At 42.0% G+C, this 25,987-nt stretch overlaps 1 protein-coding gene and 1 non-coding gene across 5 annotated transcripts; both read left to right on the top strand.

The window, feature by feature from the left end:
* The first annotated feature begins 95 nt into the window (after positions 1 to 95).
* LOC122617278 (mediator of RNA polymerase II transcription subunit 13) lies at positions 96 to 25,294 on the top strand. Of its 4 annotated transcripts, XM_043793072.1 has the most exons (14): positions 103 to 251; positions 1,947 to 2,520; positions 6,413 to 6,728; positions 13,332 to 13,425; positions 13,491 to 13,574; positions 13,983 to 14,431; positions 14,501 to 15,182; positions 16,022 to 16,450; positions 18,011 to 18,191; positions 18,282 to 18,865; positions 18,926 to 23,702; positions 23,766 to 23,880; positions 23,940 to 24,055; positions 24,117 to 25,294. In XM_043793072.1, the coding sequence occupies exons 2-14, from the start codon at positions 2,452 to 2,454 to the stop codon at positions 24,498 to 24,500; spliced, it is 8,280 nt and encodes a 2,759-aa protein (XP_043649007.1). In that variant the 5' UTR covers positions 103 to 251; positions 1,947 to 2,451; the 3' UTR covers positions 24,501 to 25,294. The 4 variants fall into 4 exon arrangements, with proteins under 4 accessions (XP_043649005.1, XP_043649007.1, XP_043649004.1 ...); XM_043793070.1 differs by lacking the exon at positions 16,022 to 16,450 and having other exon boundaries at positions 96 to 224; XM_043793069.1 differs by lacking the exon at positions 16,022 to 16,450.
* Positions 13,623 to 13,764, top strand: LOC122618689. The gene has a single exon (XR_006326059.1).
* Positions 25,295 to 25,987: the final 693 nt, after the last annotated feature.

Here is a 25,987-nt window from a genome sequence, read left to right as displayed (position 1 = left end):
ATTTAGAAGTAACATTTTAAACTTTCCCATATTGTAGAATTAGTGTTCTATGGTATTTTATATCGCTTTTGTGCCCACTTTTTAGTACGTTTCTGTCTGTGCTACCTGGCAACACTGGCCCTGCCGCCGACGGCAAGTTTTCCCTAATATTTGTTGCGAATTGGTATAAAAATCGATCGCAGATTTTTCCGTATGCGAATGCGAAAGAGAAAGTGGCACAATATGTAAAGAGTCAATCTACAACTAGATCGGTAAACGAAAGGAGCACCGAAAATTAAGATTAAAACGTAGAAAAGTGTTTGAAAAATGCAAATGCGAAGTGAGAGGGTGTGAGTGTTTGCTGTATGTTTGTGTGCGTGCAAGAAGATCTGCAGCAAATGAAATAGAAATAATAATGCCGAAGTGCCGTTGTTTGACAAATAATTGTGGCGCAAAATCATTACATGATTTTCAAGACGGGCTTAAGCAGTGACAGCGGAAATGTTTAATGGTTTTTAATTGCTCTAGCGGTCGCTGCCCCGGCGATGTGCCTATGCTAGTGTGTGTGTGTGATTGAAAAGAAGAGCTGGAAAAAGAGGAGAGTGTATGAAAGAGGAATATGCAACAACTGTGCGATTTTAGTTATCGATGGCCTTTTTTTTGGCTATTTCGAGTGGCCGAAAGTCAAAATCAGAAAATCTGATGTGTACACACATTACTGCCCAGAAACAGAGAAAACGGGGCGAAAGGAAAACTACGAAAGTGGTTGCTCTGCCATGTAGGTGTATATTTGGTGCGTGTGTTTGTGAGAGGAATGCTGCTGCCCGTCTATGTATCACGTTTCGCACACTACATATTTGCGTGCGTGTGTGTAACTGTGTAGTGTTGTATAGTGCATAATTTATGGAATTTCGGATTTCTTTCGAGTTTCGTTTTAGTTTGAGATTTTTCCCTTAATTTAATCGATCTATGTGCTCGGTCTCTCTCTGTCTGCCTCTCGCTCAAAATGGTTGCATCCCCAAGAGATGCACAAAGAGCGAGCGAGAGCGAGATAAACAGACGCCGCCGCCACTAACGCACACGCACACCAATGCAAATGCAGTTAGCTGGTAAAACTTGTTTTCTCCGTCTCACCTCTCTCTGCTCTGCAAAAAGAGCAAAAGCCGCTATTCGAATTCGGCCGCTACTCGCCTCTTCTGCTCTCTCGCCACTCGCCGCTGGCACAACTACACTACATACTGGCTATATACCATATATATGGCCGATTCAAAGCTAGGCGAGCAAAATTTCCATTGTGTGTGGCGACCAGCGTTCGCAGTCGGTTCGAAAATTTCTGACTCGTCATTTGTGCGCAAAAAACACGAAATACAGCGCAAGAAACTCAAGCCTGAGTAATAGATTAATTACAAATAAATATTTTATATTACTGTAATATTTTGAAACCAAAAAATAACCGCTGCCTCGACTTTCATGTGTTCACAGTACGCGCGAGTGTTTGTGTTGGTGCTTCCGTATTATTCATCTTAATTTGAGCTCTGAAAAAGTATTCTTCTTTTCCGAAAAACAAAAATTAGCTGGGCCTGAATTGGAATATAGCCGCAAACTCTTACCTATTTTTTTGTCTATATCAACGATTAACGAAAATCCAACGACTTTCATCGTCGTTTTTGTGTTTCTGGAAGTAAATGTGTGTGTGTGTGGTGTATACTCGCTGCCTTTGGTTGAAAAAAGTCATTTTCTGAGTCGCTCTCTCTCGGCTTGCTCTCTTTTTGCATGAATGAAACAACGAATGAACGAACCCTTGTAATTGTGATCTAAGTGCGTGTGTGTGTGAGTGAGTGTAGCAACAAATAAGCAAGTTAAAACAATAAGAAAATTAACTCATAAATGAGGCTATTACGGAAAAGGAAACAAATACCGAGCGGGAAAAAAAATGCACTGAAAGTCTAATTCTTCTTATATTCCAGCTATAACCTACAACAAAGCAACATGCTTAATTTTACAGTATGTGTGTTTCATTGCCAAAGCAACGTTTACGCTTAAATCTCTCCCCAGAGAGCAGATAAATACAAAATACACATAATAAAAATCAAATCAAAAGCAAACATCAAATAGCAAATTACAAACAAAATTCAACACCACAACAACAACAACCACAAAATATCGAAAGTAAAGAATCGAGACGAAAGAGAGCTCTTCACTATTTGTGTATCCGTGTGTGTCGTCTCTCTCGCGTGTGTGTCCGTGCCTATACCGTTGTGTGTGTAGAGTGTGGCTGTGTGCGTGCAGCAGAATCAATAATAAAAAAGAGGAGAAAAATCAGCAAGCAAATGTGTAAAATACTAGAGAATATCAAAATCAACAACAAATAACAACACATCGGATAAATAACAATAATAGCAATACACTATAAGCAAACAACGTTGAGAAAATGAGGTGCTGCTGCTGTGCGAAGAAAACAAGCCAAGAACTATGACGCATCAAAATCATCAGACAAACGGTGCAAGTTTGGAGGATTGCCACACAAACTTTTATGCCTTGGTGAGTACTATGTTGTTTTTCTGTGCAATTGTTTTTTATTTTTTGCAATGGGCTCTATTTTTTTGCTGCAGTATCTAGGTCAGTGTGGATTTAAGAGGGGTGGTGTGTAGGGGGCTCATTGGCTAGCGGGGGTGTGTCACCCAAACAGGGACAATCATTTAAATTACCGATCATGGGATCCTCCTCTTCCCCACCCTCACTCGTCATCTCTCTCTTATCGATTGGCAGCCAAAATGTAGACGCCGCCGGTCAGACACAGCTGTTTATCGTTATCGCTGCAGATGCTTCGCAAATGTCCTACAGCAGTATGCAGTCGCACAGAAATATTTTTAAACCTGCAGCTGAACAAATTGGAACTTTTTAAAGTTTTATATTGTGTGGCGGTTATTTCATTCCAATGGTCAATTCTTCTTTAATGATGTACCTTTAAATGTAATATTTAAATGTTACATTGTGACTATGTTATTCATAGGTAATTCCAAAGGCATGTAATGTTTCAAACTTAAAAAGTAATTTCCTTATCTTGTAAAATTTAAATATCAAACCAATCATTAGGTATTCAAAATGAAGACTTTTGAAATGAGTTTAATCACTTAATTGTCATTTTGTTGAAAGGCTTAAAAGGCAATATAAATGGTACCTGAATTTTTGGTAGTGTTAATTAAAACAGACGTGTTCCTAAAGACTTTAATTATATGTGTTGCCTTAATTAATTACAAATTTAAAAATACAACTTGTCGTAAAGAATCATATAAAAAATCAGCTTAAATGTTGCTTAAATTCTAAATATATATACATATGTTGATTGTAAAAAGATACTTTTAGTTCTTAGAGTTTATAGATGTATTTATTGTATAGGACGCTGCAGATAGCTAGATATCTGTAGTAAATAAAAGTAGAAGATTACGGGGATTTACTGTAGCAGTAAAAACGGGTGTCTTTGTGGCAGCCCACAGCAATTGTTGCTCTGTGACTTTGTGGGTAGCTTCGTGACTGCGGCTCGGTGACTTTCTGGCCCATAACAGGTTCTCCTTTCCCCGAGACCCAACGTCGAAACTGAAACTCTAGACCCGCGACTAAAAACTGAAGACTCGGGGACTACGACCGACGACTAGTTTGTCGGCCCAACTAGTTAGTGATTGCGCTGTTGTCTCTCCGCTTTGGCATATTTCTTTAATGAATCTCGTGTCGAAAAGAGGAGATAGCAGAAATGAGAGGGGACGCAGAAGCCGAAAAAAAATGAAACAGAAAAGCCGAGTGAAATAGTCAGGGAAGAAGAGGAGGCGATGACGACGGCAATGCGTACAATACAAGTCAACGTGCTCCTGCTCCACTTCCCCGCTCTCTTTAGTCCTCTCTGCCTGTGTCTGCTTACAACTCTCTTGCAGAGTTTGGAGCAACAAGAGCGATGGTCAAGAAGGGGGAGAGGGCCGACGCCAACGAAATAACGAAACAATAACAAACGCCAAACTTTCTCTGAGCGAGATGGAGAGCGTGGCGACAGAGCGAGACGGCGCTCGAGAGCAAGTTGAACTTGAGAGGCACGCGCGCGTGAACAAACACAAACACAGGCAAATGTCGGAATGATAACAGTCAGAGACCTCCTCCTCTCTCGTTGAAGGATTGCAAAAAGCGAGAAGGAGAGGAAGATAGATAAAAGATAGAAAAAATCAACCTACGAGATAACTCGCCCAAAAATAAAAGACAAACCAATTCGAAGCGAAGAAAAAGCAGCGAGTCAAAATGAGAGCGAAAATGAAAACACACACAAAAATGGCAAAAACGAAGAGCAGCCAAGCAAGCAGCGGAAGAATGTGGAACATACATTTTTGTCGTCAAGACGGCGGAAAAAGAGAGGGCTTGAGAATTGAATTGGGGAGAATGGCCGGTTTGGGGGAATACCTTTCGGCTCTGATTGTGTGCGTTCGCGTCCGCCTGCCTGTCAGTACGTATGTAAAGGTGTGTGGGTGTCTGAAGGTGCAGTTATTTATTTTGGCGCCATCTCGCTTTGGCCCATTGATTTTAGACTACTTGCTTGCCTTCTCTTTCGCCACTTGCCACAGCAGCAACTTATTTCTATTTTACACAAATTCTACCATCCTAAAACCTCTATAGTTCGAGTTTCCCCCACTTGAATTGTCTTCAACTATGAACACAGTTACAAAATGTTGAAATACACAAATCTGGCGATTTTAATATTCGTTGACAATTACTTTGTTGAGGTATACGCCTGCATATGCCAATATTAAAGTTCATTGCGATACATAATTGTGTTGGTCCGTCATTTAAATTGAAGCATTCCGAATTTAATTATTTCGAATAGGATTTAGGATTCAATTACGTTCGTCACGGTTTTAGAAAGGTACTATTTCATATTGGCTTGTGGTTTTAGTTGGACTTTTGCTAACTGATACTTACAATTTGGTTAAGCCATGTTGATATATTCCGTTGTTGCCAAATATTTTACATTGATATACAATATTAAAATTCAATTGGTGGGATTATCCCTTTCTTCCCACGAAACAGATGATAATAAAATGCTTATATTAATGAAAAATTCGAGTCTTGTGCGGAAGTCTAGTATATTTCGTTTGTAAAATTGGGGCTGCTGTATAAAGCCAACGCAACTGCAACGGAAGCAACCAATGACGACCTCAAATGGCTAAAAAAAGCTAAAAAGCCAGCAAGCTACATAAGCCCAGTTAGTCAGTCACTCATTCTTCTTTTTCTCCGCGCTTTTCTCTCGTTTTCGCTTTTTGTTTCTTCTTCGGTGCCCCAAGTTTCTCATGTCTCTGCTGCAGCTCCTCCTTCCCACCCTCTGCCGTTTTTTTCGTGCTTTTGTTTTGAGTTGCGAGGCAGCGGAAGATTTTCGAGCTTCGCTTTGGTCGTTTATGCTTTGCCTGTTTTTGTTGTTGTTGTTCGTGGTTGCTGCCAAGTGCAATGAGAAATGTATTTTACATGTGTGTGTGTGTTTTAAAATATTTCGCAACACTGGTAAATTAGTGGGCAACAATTCAATATTATTATCGTTTTAGCATAGATTGAAATACACTTGGTAAAAGTCTTTATATAACTGTTCTTGAAGATGTATTAAAAATATAAGACATTGTGTAGAAAAGTTTCGTATTTCCAAAAAAATTTAACAGCCTTATATATTTTTGGCTTGACTTTCCATCGATTCTTAAATCGTGACAAAATTAGCAATTCGTAATTCAATCTAACGTCATTGGTAGAGTTTGCGTTTAATGCAACATCCGATAAAGCAGTTTACTATTAAAATCTCCGTGAGTCAGATGGGTTGGGATGATGAAGCCTCTATTTTTAAGACATAAAGCATTTATCGATGTAAAAATAGAATATACGATTTTACAACAGTTTATTTATCTGGAATGGACTGGTTGGATCTAAAGGAGCATGATCACTTTAGCCTTGACTTGTAGAGAATAATTTTATAGTTCACTGTTAATACAATACATTTCATTTCAATAAACAAATATTTATATGTATAATTATTGTCTCATTTATTACACTAATGAATCTATTCAAGATGATTTTGGAAATTCTGAAAAAGGTCGCCTTGGAAATAAAATAGTTTATTATTAGTAAAGTAATTTTTTTTAAGATTTCGCCCCAGGTGTCTGCCATAACATGTCTTAAATTAGGAATGTACTATTTTTCGTACGTCATTTATAAGGAGATTATACAGACACGGAACGTTTGTCACGGCAGGGTAAACAAATGATAGGAGCTGCCCTACAGATATAGATAGTGAAGCAATAGTTATCAGTAGAGTGTATTACAGAACCTATTTGGAATTAGTCTGGCTACCATTACCTGCTTACATACGCATTTATGACTAATTCCCTGCTAACTCTCTATCAACCTATTACAGACTGATTTATGTGGAATAAAGTGGCGGAAGTTCGTTAACGGGGAGCGACCGAACGCATCGAGCGATCCTTTGGCAGACCCGATCCTGCGCTCCTATTCGCGATGCATCCAGGCGGACATGCTGTGTGTGTGGAGGAGGGTCCAATCCACGAAGACGGACAACGCCGACCCGAATGCCTTAAACTTCGAGATGACCACGTCGACCAAGGTCCACCCGCCCCTTTCGCTGGCCGCCGCCAAAGAGCTCTGGATCTTCTGGTACGGCGAGGAGCCCGATCTTAGTGAACTGGTCGATGCCGAGCTGCTCCGAGTGGCGGGTAAGTTTCTAGACCTGAGATGGTTCTAATGAAATATACATACAGCTGTGTTCATTATAAAAGCAGTGCATGAGAAACTAAGATATATAATGGTTTTTTTCCATGGCCCTTTTCGTAAGGGATTTTTTCACTTATTTTTGGAAAATAGAAATATCTTTATCTTTACGTTCTCGAGCGAATTCACAACATTTATTCTGTTCATTAGAATAGCAGTGTCTGGTTTTGTCCAACGAAAAGTCCCGGAATGGTCAATATTTTGTAAAATGTTAGTTCGGTTAAGTTGATAAGTATATTTGAAAGGGAAATTAAAATAATATATGACAGCACTGCTCCCAAGAAGAAAGAAAGTTGCTTCTTAAGCTTAGGTAGGAGGGAAAAACATATAGAGAAATTAAAAATATTCTTCAATGTTCTATGAAAATGGTATCCAATGCCATTTAATATGATTTGAAGCCCGAAAATTGTGATGCCTCACGTAAAACCACAGATACAGAGAATCGACACAAAGTTCGTTTCAATAAGTTTAGTCCTTTTCAAATGGTCTTCAAATGGCGTAATATCCTCTGGACTGATGAGTCGAAAATAATACTATGCCATGCCCAGCACAATCTCCCGATCTAAAACCGATCGAAATCCAGTGAAACGACATTAAACATTATGTGTCGAAGAGCTCCCCAACTTCTAAAGCTTTGGCAAATTGTGCAGGATGCATTGGTGCAGATTTCTAAACGTTGCCAGGATTTGGTTGACTCCAGCTGCGCAGGTGTAAGACACTGATAAGCAACAACGGCTATGCAACCAAGTATTAAAAGTGTAAATCATAGGACTCTCAGGTAATAAGCACTGCTATTTCAATGAACACAGCTGCACATATGTATGTATATAGTTCCTACCCGCTTGAGTAGCAACTTCTTTAGTTAGGGCTGACCATAAAGCGTTAAAATACATACAATTTTACAACAATCTGCCGTAAAGCACAAAGGTTTAAGTAGTCCGCTATTAGCTACGAGGTATACAATATGACATTTTCATAGAAGTTTCTAAATGAGTAAAACTATTTACCAGTTTGAATGCTATGTGTTACATTTAAGATCGATTGTATTATTTTCTTGCTCTCCCTTTCTCACCTCCACACACTGACACACACATACCCGTTCTCACTCGCACATCCAAGTGGGTGATGAATTTAATAAAGCTTCAAGGCCGCATCCATCGCATGCAATTGCAACAACAAAATTTGCCATCTCTTTGACGGTTGTGTGTGGGTGCATCTGTGTGAGAAAAGCCAAAACAAATGCGACACACAAACAAACAAACAGATAAACACGCAAAATACATTTCGATTGCGGCAGATGATTATTATTATTGCTCTCCTGATTCTCTCCACGTTTTTCTCCATCCCCGTCCGTTTCGCAATCTTTCTTCCTCGCCTTTTCATTTTCCTTTGGCGTCATTCAACTCACATGGCGTCGTATTGAACCGTCAGCAACAGAAAAGAGAAAGAATAAAAGGAAAAAAGCAACAACTGTCAAACGTAGGCGGTTGTCTCCTCTCTTTCGTCGACTTTCACACGGGAAATAAAATGTTCCATGTGTTAAATACATACATTTTTTTTTAAACAACGTAATGTAAATGTTAGGATTAAATATGCAATTATTCAAAACCAGTGTCCTCTAAACATAAATGTTAATAAGTTTCTAACTAAATATTATAATAATTAATAATATTATAATATAATTAAAAATATTTGAACTCGACTTTCCGAGTTTGTTATTAAAAACCCTTTAATATTCCTTAAATCTTATTAGTTTTTTTCTTGTGCATCAAAGAAGGAAAGAGGAAGGCAGTAATGCCGAAACGTCACCTGTCATTTGCAATGTTTTCGCTAGCTTTCTCTCTTTCGCTCTTCGTCGCTCTCTGGTAATTATGCAAACGAAGAAGGAAGGTGCTCTCACGCTCCCCCTTCTGCTCTGCTCCCCTCACGCTTGCTCCTTCGAGGGTTGTTCAATATCAATACACACAACTGGCCTTCGAAAGAAGCTCGCTCTCTTTCGCTCACCCTATCTCCATTTCTTTCGTCTCTTATCAGCCATTGCGTGTGGCTACTATTTATTAAATATTTTTGTTATTGCCTCATTATCTCTGACCACTAACTACGTACTACACTACGTACATTGTTCAACGTAGAATTTGAATAGAGGTTTCGGCTTTTCTATGGCAAATTCCATTACCCACTAAGCAACCGCAGGTCGCCCGAGATCCGTAATCCCGTTATCTTATTAAATATAAATGTTAAAGATATCACAGTCTTTCAAAGAATAACTATTAAAATTCAATGGTTCCTTATTATCCACAACTTAATATAATAAAGCACAAACAAAATGAGAAGGCTATTACTTCAAATCATAAATAGTTACCTTATATACATATATGTAATTACCTTATAATAATTCCCAGAAATTATTATTTTTTCAATGGAGAGTCGAGTAAATACAATTTTTTCAATTGGACCTTTTAAGTTTTAATAAGTAGCCTTACCCTAACTATAAAAAATCGTGCAATTCTATAGATTTTATAATGCATAATTATTTATAGGTCGTACTGTGTATTTAAGAGATCATAATTTTTTCAATAGTGTTTTGATCAAACATACAATTTTATTTCCATTTAGAACTACAAATTTCGCATCCGTGTATCCCTCCAGAAGTTCTCATTTACCCACCGTTTCTCTTTGAAGTTTCCGAACGAGATAAGGAAGTCCGAATGTATCTTTTGTTATCTGCCTACGTCATTGTGGCCCACTGATTTTACAGTTAGCTTGTTCTGCAGTCATACGTTAACCCCCTTTTGAGGCGCATATTTTTTTACCGTCTGGAGTTGAGAGTTGAATGCACGTCGTTTTTACCGCTGATGAGACTTTGCGTTGTTTTTCGTGTTAGCTTTTGTCATTGCGTTATTTTATTTATTGCACTTTTAATGACAAGGACATTGACTAATTGCATTGACATTACTTTGTCTACGTTTTTTGGTCGAATTTTCGTATACTTTTTATAGCTTTTTCAGCCGTAAACAACACAACTGGCAAAAAAGTTGTCGTCTTGTTTTTGTGTGTGTGTGTGCGTGTCCGCAAATGCGTGTGAATGAAATTCTGAAAGAGAGAATAGAGGCGAAGGGAGAGCACCTTGTTACTGTTACTAGCTCTCAGATTTGCTGTACATGAAAACGGCAACGCCGCAAATCTCAGCCAGTCAGCACAGTGGAATAAAAATAATACGATAATGCATAATATTTTTAAAGATTACATGTTCTTTACGATTCAATTTTATTAATTTAAATTATAACAAAGTACGTCCAGAAATTTTTGAGTAATTTGAAATTGAATATGTATATTTAAATATCTTTTTAATTGAATATGTATGAATGTATCATGTGTTTTTCAAGTATTTGCTGTTATTCTAAATACGCCTTTCACTCCCATAGTAAACTAATTTGCATGCCTCTTGTATTGCTTTTGGGTTTTTTTCCCTTGATGCTGTTTGACTTTTCTGCCATTTTTTTTGACCATTTTAAAGGACAGTAGACGTGATCGTGAAACACACCTACACCCTGAAGAATTAAAGGACACCCCCAATTTGCACTTATGTTTAAAAATAATAAAATAACAACCCGCACACACTACTTGTTGTCATTGTACTCAAACTGTTTGTTGTTGTACACCCTTGGCATACGGCTTTACCTCAAACAGCTGTCACATTTACGTGTGTGTGTGCTGGGGCAGATGTATGTGTGTGCTTCACAATTGGAGCCAATGATTACGTGCTGCTCTCTGTAAATCATAGAGAGTCGCAGAGAGATTCTCTCTTTTTGCCATTCTTGGCTCCCAATGAGCTTAAACTGGTTTGCAATCGTGGGCTTAATTACAATGCGCTTTTTTGCTTATTTTGTAGTTGTTTTTTTTTTTTAAGTCTTTTGTATTCGTGTGGCTTTACCTGGTTTTTGGCTTTTCGATTTGTTATTGCGCTTACTAAACATATTTTGAATGTGTGTGCGCTCAGATTATTGACCTTGATTAAACATTTGTTGCTGCTTGTTGTTATGTGTGTTCGTTTTTTGTTTTCATTATGTGTCACGCAAATGAAAAACTGCTAAATAACTCTCTCTTAATTACACGTCACAGTTCTTGTGAAATTCTCACACACATTCTTAGAGAGAGTGTTCGCGAGAGGGGAGGTCTGTTGCGATTGCAAAATGCTAACCTAAAATAGCAATGTTTTTTTTTGGGCCACAAACAAAAAGACCAGCAAAGAGAGTGTGCGTGTGTGGGTGAACAAGAACGAGTGCACGCCTAGCGGCACTTTGTCTCCCAAACAATCACTCTCTCTCTTACTCGCTACTTTTCACAGAGCGACTTGCCACCTCTTTACCATCTCTTTACAAACAACGGAGAGGGAGAGAAGCAGCAACATGTGCACAAACCACACGTGCTAAAAAAAATACACCCACACAGACAGCTTCTACGTGTTTGTGGAATTTGCATTGAGCAGTCGCCGTCGATTCCGATTCCCCGATTCCGATTCACCCGATTACAATTCCTGTTCCGAAGCTAAGAAGAAGGAAAAAGGGAAAGATGAGGATATTTAGCAGCTGTGGTGGGAGAAGATACCACAGACCATGGAAGCTAAAGAAAGCTTTATGAAAATAATGTTATTACAGTTATAAATCCCATAAAAAGAAACCATTTACTTTCCAATTGCTTTGTAATAGAATACAGTATTGTATTTCAAAACTTACACATTTCAAAAAAACTTTGTTGTGTGTTATTTCGTAATGTTGGGAAATTTTAAAAACATCCTTTGAATTTCTCTAAATTACCACCGCATAAAATCTTATGTGAGAACATTGTATTTTGTTTGCTATCGCTTGAAGTCACTCTTCTGTGTATTGTTTTTTGTTTGCTGTTTCGCTTCGCTCGTCTCTTGATTTCCTTTTATTTGTTTGCTTGCTGAGAGAGTGGCTGAAGCTGCAGTTGTTTTTGCTTTTGTTTCGACAGGCCTACCCTTGCGGACACTTATTTATAATTTTGGCGAGCTTTGAACTTTTCGCCGTTGAGTAGTGTGTCAATGTGTGTGTGCGGTGTGTGACCTGAGAGAAGAAGAGAAACGAAGACGAGCCGGTCTGCAGGATGGAAATTGGAAGCATAGGCATGGGAACATGTAGATGGCGGAATAATAATAGTGGTAAGGATGAGGAGGTGGACGAGGATGAAGAGAGGATGCAGACTCTCTCACGCACTCACACACACACTGGCATAATCGTACATTGCCCTTGTATGCCAAAGTGTGCTTGTGAGTTTTTAAGCGTCGTTGTAAAAAAACTCACGCTGATCTCATTGAAGGGAAAAACAGTAGCCATAAAATACAACAAAAATAGGTATTATACTGCTAAGCCATTTTTGCTTCGTTTGTTATTTGTCCATGTTGTTTACCTTTACGTAATTATCCGTGCAACATTGTTGACCCACGAAGAAGAAGCAGTAGAAATCAATGCAAGCGTGGGAATCGAAGAGAAAGAGCGAAAGAGAGATTTACCCCATATGTATATTTGAAAGTGTGTGTGTGTCCGTTAGTGGTGGGGGTGGATGCTTGGAAATTTTCCAAAAATTTCTAGACTTTCCTTTATTCTTTTACAAATCCTCCCTCCTATTTTCCCCACAGTCTTCATCTTGTACTCACTGCCTTTTCTTTATGTTTTGAGTGTTTGCACTTCCGCTTCGGATTTTTGTTTTGTTGCTTGGCGGTTTTTTGTTTCCACCTCTTACATCTCTTCTCTTCTCATGCTGCATTTTTACATATTCCGTTGTACACATATTTTTATCTTTATCCACCGCTTTGCTTATTTATTTCTGGCCCGCTCTCTGCCTCTCTCTTTCTGGCATTCTACTCATCTCGCTCTAAGTTTGTTTGTCATTTTCTTAAAAGAATGATAAAAATGCAAAACGAAAACAAATACAAAACAATAACAAATTTGAATAGTCTTAAAAGTTTTCTTTTCTTAAGGCGTGCGCGCGTCTGTACAAGAAAGAGAGAAGAAAAGTGGTTGTGAAAGAGAGGGGGGTAATTTGAGGCTAATTGTTTTACGTTGTAGACGACTCTTCGCATTATTTCTCTTATTGCTGTTAATTCTGGTTATTTCTTCCACTTGTTTTGGGTATTTTCCACTTTTACATTTCAATGAACCCCCGAAATCAAATATAAATTAGATGTTGACAAAATAGATAAATACACCCGGCTTTTAAAGATGCATTCAGAACTGGAGTTGGGAACGTTTTACTTATAAGAAAATAAGGACTTTTATACGCCAACCCAAGTTGAGTAAACTTGACTACATTGAATATGGCAATAACCTAAGTTATAATATCTTATGTCAATTGTTGTCAAAAAGTTGTGTACATATATAAATCCTAGTACCTTTTAGTAAAACATATTCATTTTTGATATTTAAAACACCGAAAAGGTATTTGTCTTTTACCCTAAATCCATGAAGGATTTTTTAAAAATGAATATAATAATATTAATAACTTGCTTCTTTTATTTTATTTCTTAGCCAACCAAGCGCTGTGGAATGGCACCTGGAAAGGAGCTCTCACCTACGAGTGCCGATCGCTGCTCTTTAAGGCGCTGCACAATCTCATGGAGAGGTAGACCCATACAGAAAATAAATATAAAATTAAAAACTAATGTTTATAATCAAAATTTACCTCAGATTCGTGCTTACCAAGGACATTGTCCGCTTTGGAAAATGGTTTGTGCAACCCTGCACCTCCAGCGATCGTCTCTTCGGACGCAGGTATGTGCCTGGATGTGCAACAGATTCGGTATACATATACAGAGACTGTTCGGATATATGCGTTAACTTTTGTGAAAATGCTGAAAATTGTATCAAGTTCACAATACGGCAATATCCCAGAATAATGAACAGGAACTCTGTGCAATGACATTGAAGCTTGTGGCATTGCATCGTTCTTCCTGCGACATTTCTCATTTATTTGATTCTCTCATAACGAATCAAATTATGAATCATTATTATTCAGTTTATTCATAGCTATGAATTTTCGATTATTATCATTAGTAAAATATTTCTTTTTCTAATAATCTTTTAATAAACAAAAAGCAATTTTTTTAAACAAAATATAGGGCTTATAGGCTTAACTCTTCCATGAAACCACTTTGCTAATCATTTCCACTCTTTTTGCAGCTCCCAGCACTTGTCCTTCTCATTTACGTTCTTTGTGCACGGCGACACCGTTTGTGCCTCCATAGATTTGCGCGAGCATCCCGCCGTGCGTCCGCTGACCAAGGAGCATTTGGCCGAAGCTGCGGCAGCCTTTGCAGCGACCAGTTCTCCGCCAGGTTCAAATGGATCTACGCCGACAGCAGGCGGAGCAGTGCCTAATCCTGGTCAGGATTCAAATGGAGCCGCCATGGAGGCACTGGACAGCGGAGAAGGAGCGGCCAAGGCAGCGCCACCACCGCACGCGCGTAAGGTGATGCTGGCCCCCTTTGGAATTGCAGGCATACTCACCGGCAATAGCTATAAGGCCAGCGATCCCATAGCCGAGAAGATCCTCGAGGATTGGGCCTCGTTTTTTCCGCTGTGCAATAAGGACAACACGGATGTGCCACCCGTGGTGGAAGTGGTGTCGGGTGAGTAAATACCTTTAGATTAATTGCTCTCCAGGGATGCAATCTAATTGGTTTAATTTTCATCCCCAGGTGGTCATAAGATGTATCATCCCACGAACTACGTACTAGTCACAGACCTGGACGACATGGAGCACATGGAGTTCGTCGAGATGCAGAAGATGCAAAGCTCAGTGGGTGGAGCGGCTGCTGATATAGCTGTTCTGGCCTCGCTTTCCTGCCCACCTGGAGCAGCAGTTGCTCCTCCAGCAATGGGCGCAGCTCCATCTGCAACAGCGGTTCCCTTGGGTCCAGCTTCCCTAAATGCTCCAACAGGAGCAGGAGTTGGAACTACTGCATCTTCTGCCGCCAAAGAGATATCCCGCAAGGCAGCTCCACAAGCGGTCAGCGCCCTGGAACGTCTCGCCTTCCAACCCTACTACGATCAAAGGCCCACCTCGGGCTTCACCTTCAATACCAACAATACTCACATACCCGCCTCGGCTGCCGTGGAAATGCCGGAACGAACCTGGCAAGATTGCGTGATGAACACGCTCCATGTGGATGCAGCAGCGGCGGCAGCAGCAGTTGCTTCTTCTACTAGCGCCTCGGGAACTGTGACAACATCTGCGGATGGCGACGAGAATGAGCTGAATAAACCGCAGCAGCAGGACTCAAAGCAACTGGTGCAGCAGCAGATTCAGCAGCAACAGCAACGTCAAAAGCTCTGGAACTTTGTGGATCCCATGCAGAAGGCACCCTGCATATGCACCAAGTGAGTTTCGACCTTTTAGATTCTTTAAAATAATAGTGGAATATTCCTGCCATGTTTTTTTCTCTCTATATGCAAGGGTATTTATCCAATCTCTAGAAGTTTTCAAATTGTAGTTCAAGAGTCTGGAATTATCCGAGAAAATATTTCATTCTGTTAGTTTGGGTGCTATTCGCAAGTTTAATTTTAAGAAGCTGTTTAGGTTTTAACAAAAAATAGTAGAGCATAAAGATATACATACGTATATGGCATATGCTATCGTTACTTGTTACCATGAATCTGTTTTAATATTTTTGTATAGTTCCACATGTAATGCAATCATTTTGCAAAACGAACAAGTTCCCATCTAGAGATTTTAAAAATACCCTTTCGTCTTTTACTTGCGTGCGGTTTTTGTTTTTTTTTGTGACCCCTTAATATCTTGTTGCTGCCTCTAATATAATAACAATGTTTTTAAAATGCATATAAAATCGATATAAACTTGATGTAGTGGAGATGTTGTGCTCCTTTCGGAAATTAGAAAAAACCCAATAAACCAAAACGAACCCGCTTTGATGGCATGCTAAAAAAAAGTATCTTTAGCCTAGAAACAATATGCAGTTAAAGGCGGTAGTAGACCTTATGTTTATTGTTATCTCTGCATGCGATAGGCAATAGATTTTTTCCGTTTCTTTTTTTTTTCTATACAACTTTCTTTTGAGTTACCTAACCCACACAGCAGCAACAAATAATAAAAACGTCAGCCAAGCGACAGAGCTACGAACGTAAAGCGTTAAATATGTTGTGTTGCTAGTGTCTAAACCCGAAACAAACCAAAAAACAAATTTCAGCGCCCTATGCAGCAGCAGTAGCAACAGCAGCAGCAGCATAAACAACATCAGCAACAACAAGCGACCGCAGCAACCGCTGGGATCGCCTGCGCTGCGAGCAGCAGTTACCAGTTCCAGTGGCAATAAGTCGTCCTCGTCATCTTCATCATCTTCGTCGTCGTCGTCCTACCAGCAGCAGCATTACCACCAGCAGCATCTGCAGCAGCAGCGACCGGGAACACCTGGGCCTCCGGCAACAGCAGCCATATCATCGCATCATTCCAGTTCCCTGGGCAACACTTGCGCCTCCAATTTTTCCGCGGCCACTCCCCGGCGTCACAATGTGCCGTTCCACAAGCGGTTGCTCCATTCGCTGGCATCCACCGCCTCCTCCACGGCCTCCACCTTTAGAGCCAAAAGCCACAGCAACACCACCACAGACACCAATATACCAAAACAAAGGTTTGTGTGTTGAGTGGAGTGAAGTGAAGTGGCGTCTGTTCATTATAGCCAGTGCTGCCTATATTTTAGGTTAACGCTAATCAGTTTTCTCTTTTTTTAACATACCGTTGCGATCAAATAAGAGCACTATAGGATCAACTTTCATATAAAAACGTTTTGAGATCTTTTACTTTCGAATTGTATTGCTCTAGAACGGCTGACTTTGCTTAAATATCCAAAAAATAATACAAATTGGAAAATGTTTACAAAGCAAAATCTTAATGAGTTGTATTCCAAAAACAAATTTAGTCCTTTTCTTTGGGAAGATTTACTTGATATCTATAATTTGTTAATCTGTTGCACCTTTGCAATATAAAACTGAAAATCTTAATATTTAGAGAAAGGTGTCTCGAGTGCTACTTTTTTGGCTGTTACTGTATCTATACCACCCGTCCTCTTACTTTCGCTCTTTATCCATATTAATATAATTTTATTTCCACTTGGTTCACACGCTCTGTTAACCTTTGGATTAATGTTTTATTATTTTGTTGGTTGGTTTTGACAATATTATTTCTGCCCTTTGCGAAACACACTGGAATTAAAAGTGTGCGCATTTAATTCATTACGCCCCCCCCAAAAAAAAGGAGTCAACACACACACAAACATTCACGCGTCGTCATCTTGAAATAACAATTTATAATTCCAATTCACTTAATCGTTCTTGGTAATTGGTAAATTAGCTAGAAACATTCAAAGCAAATTAAAAAGCAACGCTACAACACAAAATACTGCAAGCAACGGCCTAATAACAAATTGTATAATATTTTCCATATCGAGGACATACAACACGTTTTGTAGCACCTAGCTTAGCTTAGTAATCTACAGCCCCCCACCCTCGTACACCCCGAAATCCACTCCCCCATTGTCGTTCACATTTTCTCATGGCTCGTTTTGCAAATACTCGTATTCGATACTGGATTGAGTTTAAATACTTTGGTTTTGGTGCCCGCATGTATCTTTGTTTCGATTCTCTAAGGTTTGATGCATTTTGTGGAATGATTTTAGTTTTATTTGCTGGTGTTCTATATTGTAAATAACATAAGCACATATTATTTAAACAATATGGGTGTGCAAAGTATTTTTAAAGTTTACTTGAACAAAAAATTGTAGTGTCTTAAATTATAAATAGATTTCCAAACTTTATTTTTATTTATTTATCTTTTATGACACCATAATAGTTGGAATTCCAAATAAACTTTAGCAAAGAGCACCTCTTATAAACCATATTATTTTGCAGCTGTAACGGTTTGGTTATTACATCTAATCCTAAAACAATGGATATGGTTTTATGATTTATTTTGCTATGTTTATTTTTGTGGCACTTCTTTTGCTGAAGTATCCCAAGTAATATAATATATATTTAAATGATTAATAAACGCGCATACCTTTGTTTACATAGCTATATTATACGTAGAAAAGACATTGTACATAACCTTTCGATAAATAATGAGACACCACTTAATCTTAAAATGATTTATCCAATATGCTAATTTCAATATACATGTTTTTCTATTCCGACAGACATCTGGGAAATACACCTCATGGAACACCACATGGCGGAGCTTCGACGTACTCCCGCAATTCCTTGGGTGGCGATTCATCGATGCCGGTGGCCTCCGTGGAATCACCGGCAACGCCAGCTCCCTCTCCGCATCCGAATTCGGCGCATTCGCAACCGACATCCGTGCCGCCCGCTGAGCAAGTGAGTGAAAGTGACGACCCAAAAACAAATGTGCTGACCCCTAACCAACTTGTTTCACTAACACGATGTCCATCTCTGTCCACTTCACAGCTGCTCAATATGAGTCCTCATGCGCCAACTTCCGTTTCCAATCTGCAACAGCCGCCGACGCCTATAGACCACCTTCTAGACAAGAATACACCGGCTCCCACGCCAACGGACCAGCACGACAACAAGAGCATTACGGCCTCGCCTTATGTTCATCAGACGCCCAGCGTAGAACCGCCCTCCTATACGGATCATGCGGCCGGTGGAGGAGCAGCTGGTGGGCAAGGCATTGGTACGGGTCCGGGTAGTGTGCCCGCCCAGCAACCGGCCACACCCACGGCAGCAACATCAGCTGGCGGCGCCGAATCTGGCGGACCATCAAATGCAATTGGAGGGAATGGAATGGGCACTATTAGTGTCAAGAAACTTGAGATGCAGCAGCATACTCCATTGGCAGCAATGACCATCAAGCAAGAACCTGGGGGTCAAGGTCGGGGGGTCGGAGGTGTTACCTCCACCACGGAGGCCTTGAACAACTTTAAGCGACTGTACAACCCGCCAAAGCTGACGTTAAAGGATCCGGACAGCTTCTACGACGAGGAGTGGCTTAAGGAGGTCATCTACGACTTTCAGTACCAGGAATACTGGTAAGTGCTTTCTTTTGTCTTTCTAGACATCGCTTTATTTTGGAATTTTCACAACTACAGGGACTATAGCACAGTGAAGCGTCCGAAAATGGAAAAGCAACGGCGACCTAGGTATGCCAAGAACCTCTACGAAGGACAAACCCACGTGAAGCCCGTGATGCCTTCACCAGGATCCGTTTATGGCTCGCAGTTGCTCTCATTGGATGAATCCGCAGGCTCAGCAGGAGGAGGCGGTGGAGGACAGGCGGCTGGCAGCTCCGGCGGAGGACTAGTGGGCATTGCCAACAGTACTGCCAGTGGCAGTGATGTAGAGGCCGATGGCAGCAGCTTCTTCCAGGGATTGAATATTAAGACAGAGCCCGGATTGCATTCCCCCTCTTGCAAGGAAACGTCGAAATCTTCTGGCGGCAACAGCAGCGGTGGAGGAAGTGGTAGCGGGGGTAATCTCTTCACAGCTGAAGGTTTAAATCCCTCACTCAATGATCTGGAGCAATTGTTTGAAACTAGCTCGAACGACGAGTGCAGCAGCGTGCAAATCCACACACCGCCGGATTCAAATAACCCCTCGAATGGGGGCTGCAGTGCTGTGACCAATACGATCGAAGACCTCAAACGGAGCACAGCGGTGGCCAGTGCGGCCGTGGCAGCGGCAGCAGCAGCTGCGTCCTCGGGAGCGGGCAATATTCAGGCGGAGGATCTTACTAAGATGTTTCCTACACCACCATCTCACGAGCAGCAGCACCCGAACTCGAGTCCCTGCCAAACGGACGTGGTCATGACGGATCTCAGTGTGGACACCACCACAACCAGTATAACCAGTAGTATCAACACGACCTGCAACACCACTACCACGAGTAGTATCAACACCACCACAACAGGCTGTAGCAACCCGAGCAACAGTATTATGCTGGCTTCCGTTCAAGCTCCCGTCACCGTGGTGGCCATTCAGACTGTCTCCAAGATGGTGAAGCAGGAGTATAACCTAGAGCTGGGTAGCCCAATGGAAGAGCCCATTGATGACTGGGACTATGTGTACAGAGCACCGCAACAGGAGAAGTTTGTAGGCTCCACGCGATATGCTCCATTGACCAACCTGCCCAGTCAGACACAACCGCCGCTCACTCTGCCTACGGGATGCTTCTATCAACCCACCTGGAGTAGTCACAAATCAAGAGCAGCCACATTGGCTAAAGCAGCGGCAGCTCAACAGCAGCAGCACCAGAAACATCAGGCCCTTCAGCAGCGCATCCAATTGCATCAGCAGAAACTACAGCAACTCCAGCTCCAGAATCAGCAGCAACAACAAGCTGCAGCCGCGGCAGCAGCGGCGGCAGCGGGAGGAGCTGTTCATCAAAAGCACCAGCATCAGCATCTTCATGATCTCCTGTCAGCTGCGCCGAGGACACCATTAACGCCATCCACTGTTCCTCAACCGTTGAGCAGCGGTGGCAGTCAGTATTTGCTAAATCAGTTGAACTGCCCACAAGCACCACCTGGGGCATCCATGCAGCAGCTTATGCACCGAGCGGGGATGTCACCAATTTCCCCTGGACCCGGAATAGGTCCGTATGCCGCCAGAAGTAGTCCAATGTCGAGGGCAACTCCTACACATCCGCCACCGCCATATCCCTATGACTTGGCTGTGGCTAGTCCCGCTACCTCCACATCTTCCTACTTGAACCGGCCGCTTCACTCGCAGGAGCATCCACACATGCATGGTATGGGCAGCGGAGCAGCGGGAGGTGTGGGTCACGGAACAGGAGCTGGCGGGCACATGGGTATGATACCTTACACTGGCGATGCGGGCATTGCCAGTGGTGGAACAGCGATGACAGTCGGATCCTCGACCCTGCTTCAGGAATTACCGGAAGTAAATTCTGTCCTAGTTAACATACTGCTTTACGATACCGCCTTGAATGTGTTTCGGGATCACAATTTCGATAGTAGCAGTGTGTGTGTGTGCAATGCGGATACACAAAAGATCGGCAATATTCGCGGAGCAGATTCCGGAGTATATGTACCCCTTCCAGGGGTTAGCTTTAATCCTTTTCCTTCCGGAGCTGGAGGTGCTGCGGCTGGACAGCGAATGCTCAATGGACCCAGTTCCGCCGGTTTTGGCGGCATGCGGATGATCAGTGCCTTTGGGGGTTCGCCAGCCTCAGCCTCGATGCCCGGAGCTGGCTCCGGACATGGCCATGGTCCGAATGGCGGCTCGAACTCGTCGTCTTGCACGCCGCCCAGCAGTAATCCCCATATCACCGGCTATGTGGACGATGATCCCGTGGAATGTACGTGTGGTTTTAGTGCAGTGGTTAATCGAAGACTCTCTCATCGCGCTGGACTCTTTTACGAAGATGAGGTGGAGATCACGGGCATCGCGGATGATCCGGGCAGGAATAAGCAGCCTACATTGCTCAGTATCATCCAGAGTCTTAGCAGGAAAAACCAAATCAAGCAGGGACCTGTAGAATCGAGTTCTGCCTTGGAAAAAATCGGAGCGGGAGGATTGCCTAGTGGTCAACTGGAGCAATTGGCTCATGCTGTATTTGACCTGCTATTGGATCAGTGCTCTATCATCCAAACATCTAGTAGTTCGGTGCACAGAGCACTTCAGTCCCATCGGAGGCGAATGTCCCGTCAACGAAGGATCTTTGGCACCAATGGAGCACCTACTGCTTCATTGGCATCAATTGCAAATGTTCTAGAGTTTATGGATGCACACGACGTTATTAGTTTGGCTCTGGAGCAGTCGAGATTGGCATTCGAAAACCAACGTATGGACAACATGATGGACTTCCATGGAAATGGTAGCAGTAGCTCTCATCAGCAACAGCAACTCACAGCTTTTCATGCACCAACACCTGCTTTGCGTCACAAGCTAGCGGGTATTGGTGCTGGTCGGTTGACAGTCCACAAGTGGCCATATCTTCCCGTCGGTTTCACCCGTAGCAATAAGGAGATTGTACGCACCATGAATGCTATACAGCCGATGCTGCAGAATGCATTCCATTGCAAATCGAGGGGCGGCTCAGGTTCCAAGGATGCCAGTTCGTACAACACGGTTAGTGGCCCGCTAACCTGGCGCCAATTCCATCGCCTGGCAGGCCGTGCATCCGGACAATGTGAGCCGCAACCGATACCATCCGTGGTGGTGGGCTACGAGAAAGATTGGATCTCGGTGGCACCGCACTCCATCCACTATTGGGATAAGTTTCTTTTGGAACCGTACTCTTATGCCCGGGATGTTGTCTACGTGGTGGTGTGTCCCGACAACGAGCATGTGGTGAGTTGCACTCGCAGCTATTTCCGGGAACTAAGCAGCACCTACGAGATGTGTAAGCTGGGAAAACACACACCCATTCGAGGATGGGAAGGCTTCCTTCAAGTAGGCGCTGCTCGCAACAACGTGCCCGCAGATCGGGAAACGACCCCGTTAGATGATTGGCTGCGTACCCTGGAGCACGCTGCTCTGGCGGAGCAAATTCGTCGGTATGCAGTTGCCTTTATTCACCAGTTGGCACCATATCTGAGTCGAGTGCCAAATGATAAAACGCTCTTGAATCCACCCGATGGCACTGGGAACTCGCACAATAAAGGAGGCAGCTCTTCCTCCTCGAATAGCTCTGCAGTCAGCGGATTACCTGGCGGGGATTTAAGCACGGATAATATCAAGCTGGAGCCCGGTACAGAACCTCAAGTCCAACCGATGGAGACCAACGAAATAAAACAGGAACCCGGAGTGGGAAAAGGAGTCACTGCAGCAGGTGATACCAAACCCGCTTTGATCCTTGGAGATCCATTGGGAATGGGCGAGACTTTGGAGGACATCAACCCGTCAGCCATTGTCCTTTATGTGGTCAATCCATTCACTTTCGCCTCGGATAGCTGCGAATTGGAGCGTTTGGCTTTGATTGCTCTGCTTCGTTGCTATGCGGAACTGCTGAAAGCAGTTCCTGATTCAGTGCGATCGCAGATGAACATACAGATTATATCGCTAGAATCGGTAATGGAACTGGGACCGTGCGGCAATCGAAAGCGTTTCTCGGACGAGATTAGGTGCCTTGCTCTAAACATATTTTCGCAGTGCCGGCGCCATCTGGTGCATGCCCAATCCGTAAAAAGTCTCACTGGCTTTGGAACGGCGGCTAATATGGAAGCGTTTCTCAAGACAAAGGATGAACCCAATCGCCGGGCTTACAAGATGTACACGGCTCCTTTTGTTCTTGCACCCATGCACGAGAGGAATGACAAAACGGACTTCTCCAGATCAGCGGGAAGTATGCATGGTCAGAATGAACATCGTTATTCGGTGATGTATTGCAATTACTGCCTGAGCGAGGATCAGGCTTGGCTTTTGGCCACCGCCACCGATGAAAGGGGCGAGATGCTGGAGAAGATCTGCATTAATATTGATGTGCCAAATCGAGCTCGGAGAAGAAAAGCTCCTGCTCGCTATGTGGCCCTAAGGAAATTGATGGACTTCATCATGGGAATCATCTCGCAGACATCGCAAATGTGGCGTTTGGTGATCGGCCGCATTGGAAGGATCGGACACAGTGAACTAAAGTCGTGGAGTTTTCTGCTCAGCAAGCAACAGCTGCAAAAGGCATCCAAGCAATTTAAGGATATGTGTAAACAATGTACATTAATGTATCCACCTACAATCCTGAGTGCTTGCCTTGTGACCCTGGAGCCGGATGCCAAGCTGCGCGTGATGCCCGATCAGTTTACACCAGATGAGCGCTTCTCACAGATTTCCATGCAGAACCCCTTAGCTACTCCACAGGACGTGACCTGCACCCACATCCTGGTCTTTCCCACTAGCGCCGTCTGTGCGGTAAGTCCACAGCGTAATCTAACACGATTGGTTATAATTGCTTTTTTATTCTTTTGCTCGCAGCCCTTTACGCGCCAGTTCCAAAATGAGCCCCAAGTAGATGACGACTTCCTAACCTTCGAGGAAGAGGGCAACGAGGACTTTAGCGATGCGGACATTGGAGATCTGTTTTGGGAAAGTAAGTGTTTTTTAATTTCGGTCTTTGAATGCGGATACTAAGGGTTTATCTTAAAACAGCTCACATGGACAGAGTTTCCAATCATGGTAGTCCCGGTCGCATGGATGACAATCGGAGTTGGCAGAGCGCAGGCGGTAATAACTTCAAATGCACGCCGCCCCAGGAAGTAGAGGAGGTGGGTGATCCATTATATTCCACTGACTTAAAACATTTACTAATTTTCCTTACCATTTTAGGTTGGTTCACTTAACCAGCAGCCAATATCAGTGGGATACATGGTGTCCACGGCGCCAACCGGTCGCATGCCCGCTTGGTTCTGGTCCGCTTGTCCGCATCTAGAAGATGTTTGCCCCGTGTTTCTGAAGACAGCCCTACATCTCCATGTGCCCAGTATACAGTCTGCCGATGATATTCTCAACTCGACCAATGCACATCAGTCAGCCAACGATCATCCGTTAGACTCCATTCTCACAGCGGATGTTCTGCGCTTCGTCCTCGAGGGATACAATGCCCTTTCCTGGCTGGCGCTTGACTCCAACACACACGATCGTCTCTCCTGTCTACCCATAAATGTTCAGACGCTAATGGATCTGTACTATCTGACGGCTGCCATAGCCTAAGATCAGGGATCTCAGATTCTCAGATCAGTAGGTTCTCGGATCCCCTAAAATTTAAATCAATCAAACGCAGTCGCATGCTTCCGTTTGCAGAACTTCCACTAGCTATATAATCTTGAAAGAACAACAGAATACAGAACCGAAAGGATCTTAAACAGAATCAACACCAAGTAACCATGAATAGAAGTTAACAGAATCCAAAAACACCAACAGAACAACCAGAGCAATAGCAGCAGTTAACGCAACGCACAGATTACTTAGCTTAATCAACAGGAAAACTAAACATAAACAGATCACCGATGAGAGCGGCGGATACAACATTATCGTCTACCGATAAGTTTTGAACAGCAACAGCATTACTATTTATTAGTCGTCGAGAATTTGTAAAAGTGTCAAGTGCAAGAATTGTTTGTTTAATTTTATTTTTTATACATATACATAGGCTGGCGTTCGATTAGTGTTTAATATTTATAAATATACAAAGAGGAGCGAATGGAATAGCGAAAAGCAAACAACAACAAACAACCACACACACATGTAGGCATATAGGTCATATATATACAATAGCGGAGTGGAGTTAACGCGAGAAACATATTAGCATAAGTAACAAAGTTTGTACATATTTACAACCAATTCGCCGTAAGCAGCAAACCAGCAGCAGCAGCAACAAAACAAAACAGAAGTGTAATTATACAATTAGTAATTAGTTTACAACAAATTGGAAAAGCAGAGGAGGAGACCCTATTTAAATCTAATAAATTAAATCAATAAATTGTGTAAATTTTTGTGCAAAGCGAGAATTAGTTTAAATTTAAATTATACAAGAAGGAAGTGTAAAACAACACCGAACACACGCATTAAACGCCCCACACAATGGAAACAACAAAACATATAATTAACTGAAACTGTATACTGTAAATTGCATATATAAAAACTATATATATCTGGACGCCTAGCGCAGATGAAGAAGGACGTAGAAGGAGTAGGAGTAAGTGGAGAACGAGAACAGGAGTAGAATTAGGATGAGCGGTTAGGAAAAGTTTTTAATTTCGTGTGTTTTTTGTTGTCTCTTGTATTCGTATAATCCTAGGGAAACATTTGTACTTCACACAGATACTGAACCCAACCCACAAACAACTAACACACACACACAAACACACACCACTCACATAGCCAATTTTCTTATAATGGAATACTTAAACGAAAATGTGTACAAATTAATAATAATGTTTGTAAAGAACGGGAAAGCTTTCTACACTCACCAACAACACAACAACCACAATTGAGTTTGCACGTTTAAACGATTTTCGCTAGGCTTAAGTTTAAAACAAAATCAATTAAGTAAAGAAAGATAACAATTATTAAACAATGAAATTATTTTTACCTGTGTATTTTAATTAGCGTAAATTGTGTAAACAACAAAACCTACGATTACAAAGACGTTTTCTAGTAATTATCAACACCAACACCAACATAGAAACACAACACCC

The sequence above is a fragment of the Drosophila teissieri genome, chromosome 3L (assembly GCF_016746235.2).
Source record: "Drosophila teissieri strain GT53w chromosome 3L, Prin_Dtei_1.1, whole genome shotgun sequence".
Classification (NCBI taxonomy): Eukaryota; Metazoa; Arthropoda; class Insecta; order Diptera; family Drosophilidae; genus Drosophila; species Drosophila teissieri.
This window is presented reverse-complemented; position numbering and strand designations above follow the sequence as displayed.

Excerpts from the sequence above, each read along its gene's own strand:
- LOC122617278 (XM_043793072.1), top strand. The coding sequence starts at position 2,452 with ATGACGCATCAAAATCATCAGACAAACGGTGCAAGTTTGGAGGATTGC. Across the intron at positions 18,192-18,281 it reads CCGTGCCGCCCGCTGAGCAA|CTGCTCAATATGAGTCCTCA; the intron begins GTGAGTGAAAGT and ends TCCACTTCACAG. Across the intron at positions 18,866-18,925 it reads TTTCAGTACCAGGAATACTG|GGACTATAGCACAGTGAAGC; the intron begins GTAAGTGCTTTC and ends TCACAACTACAG.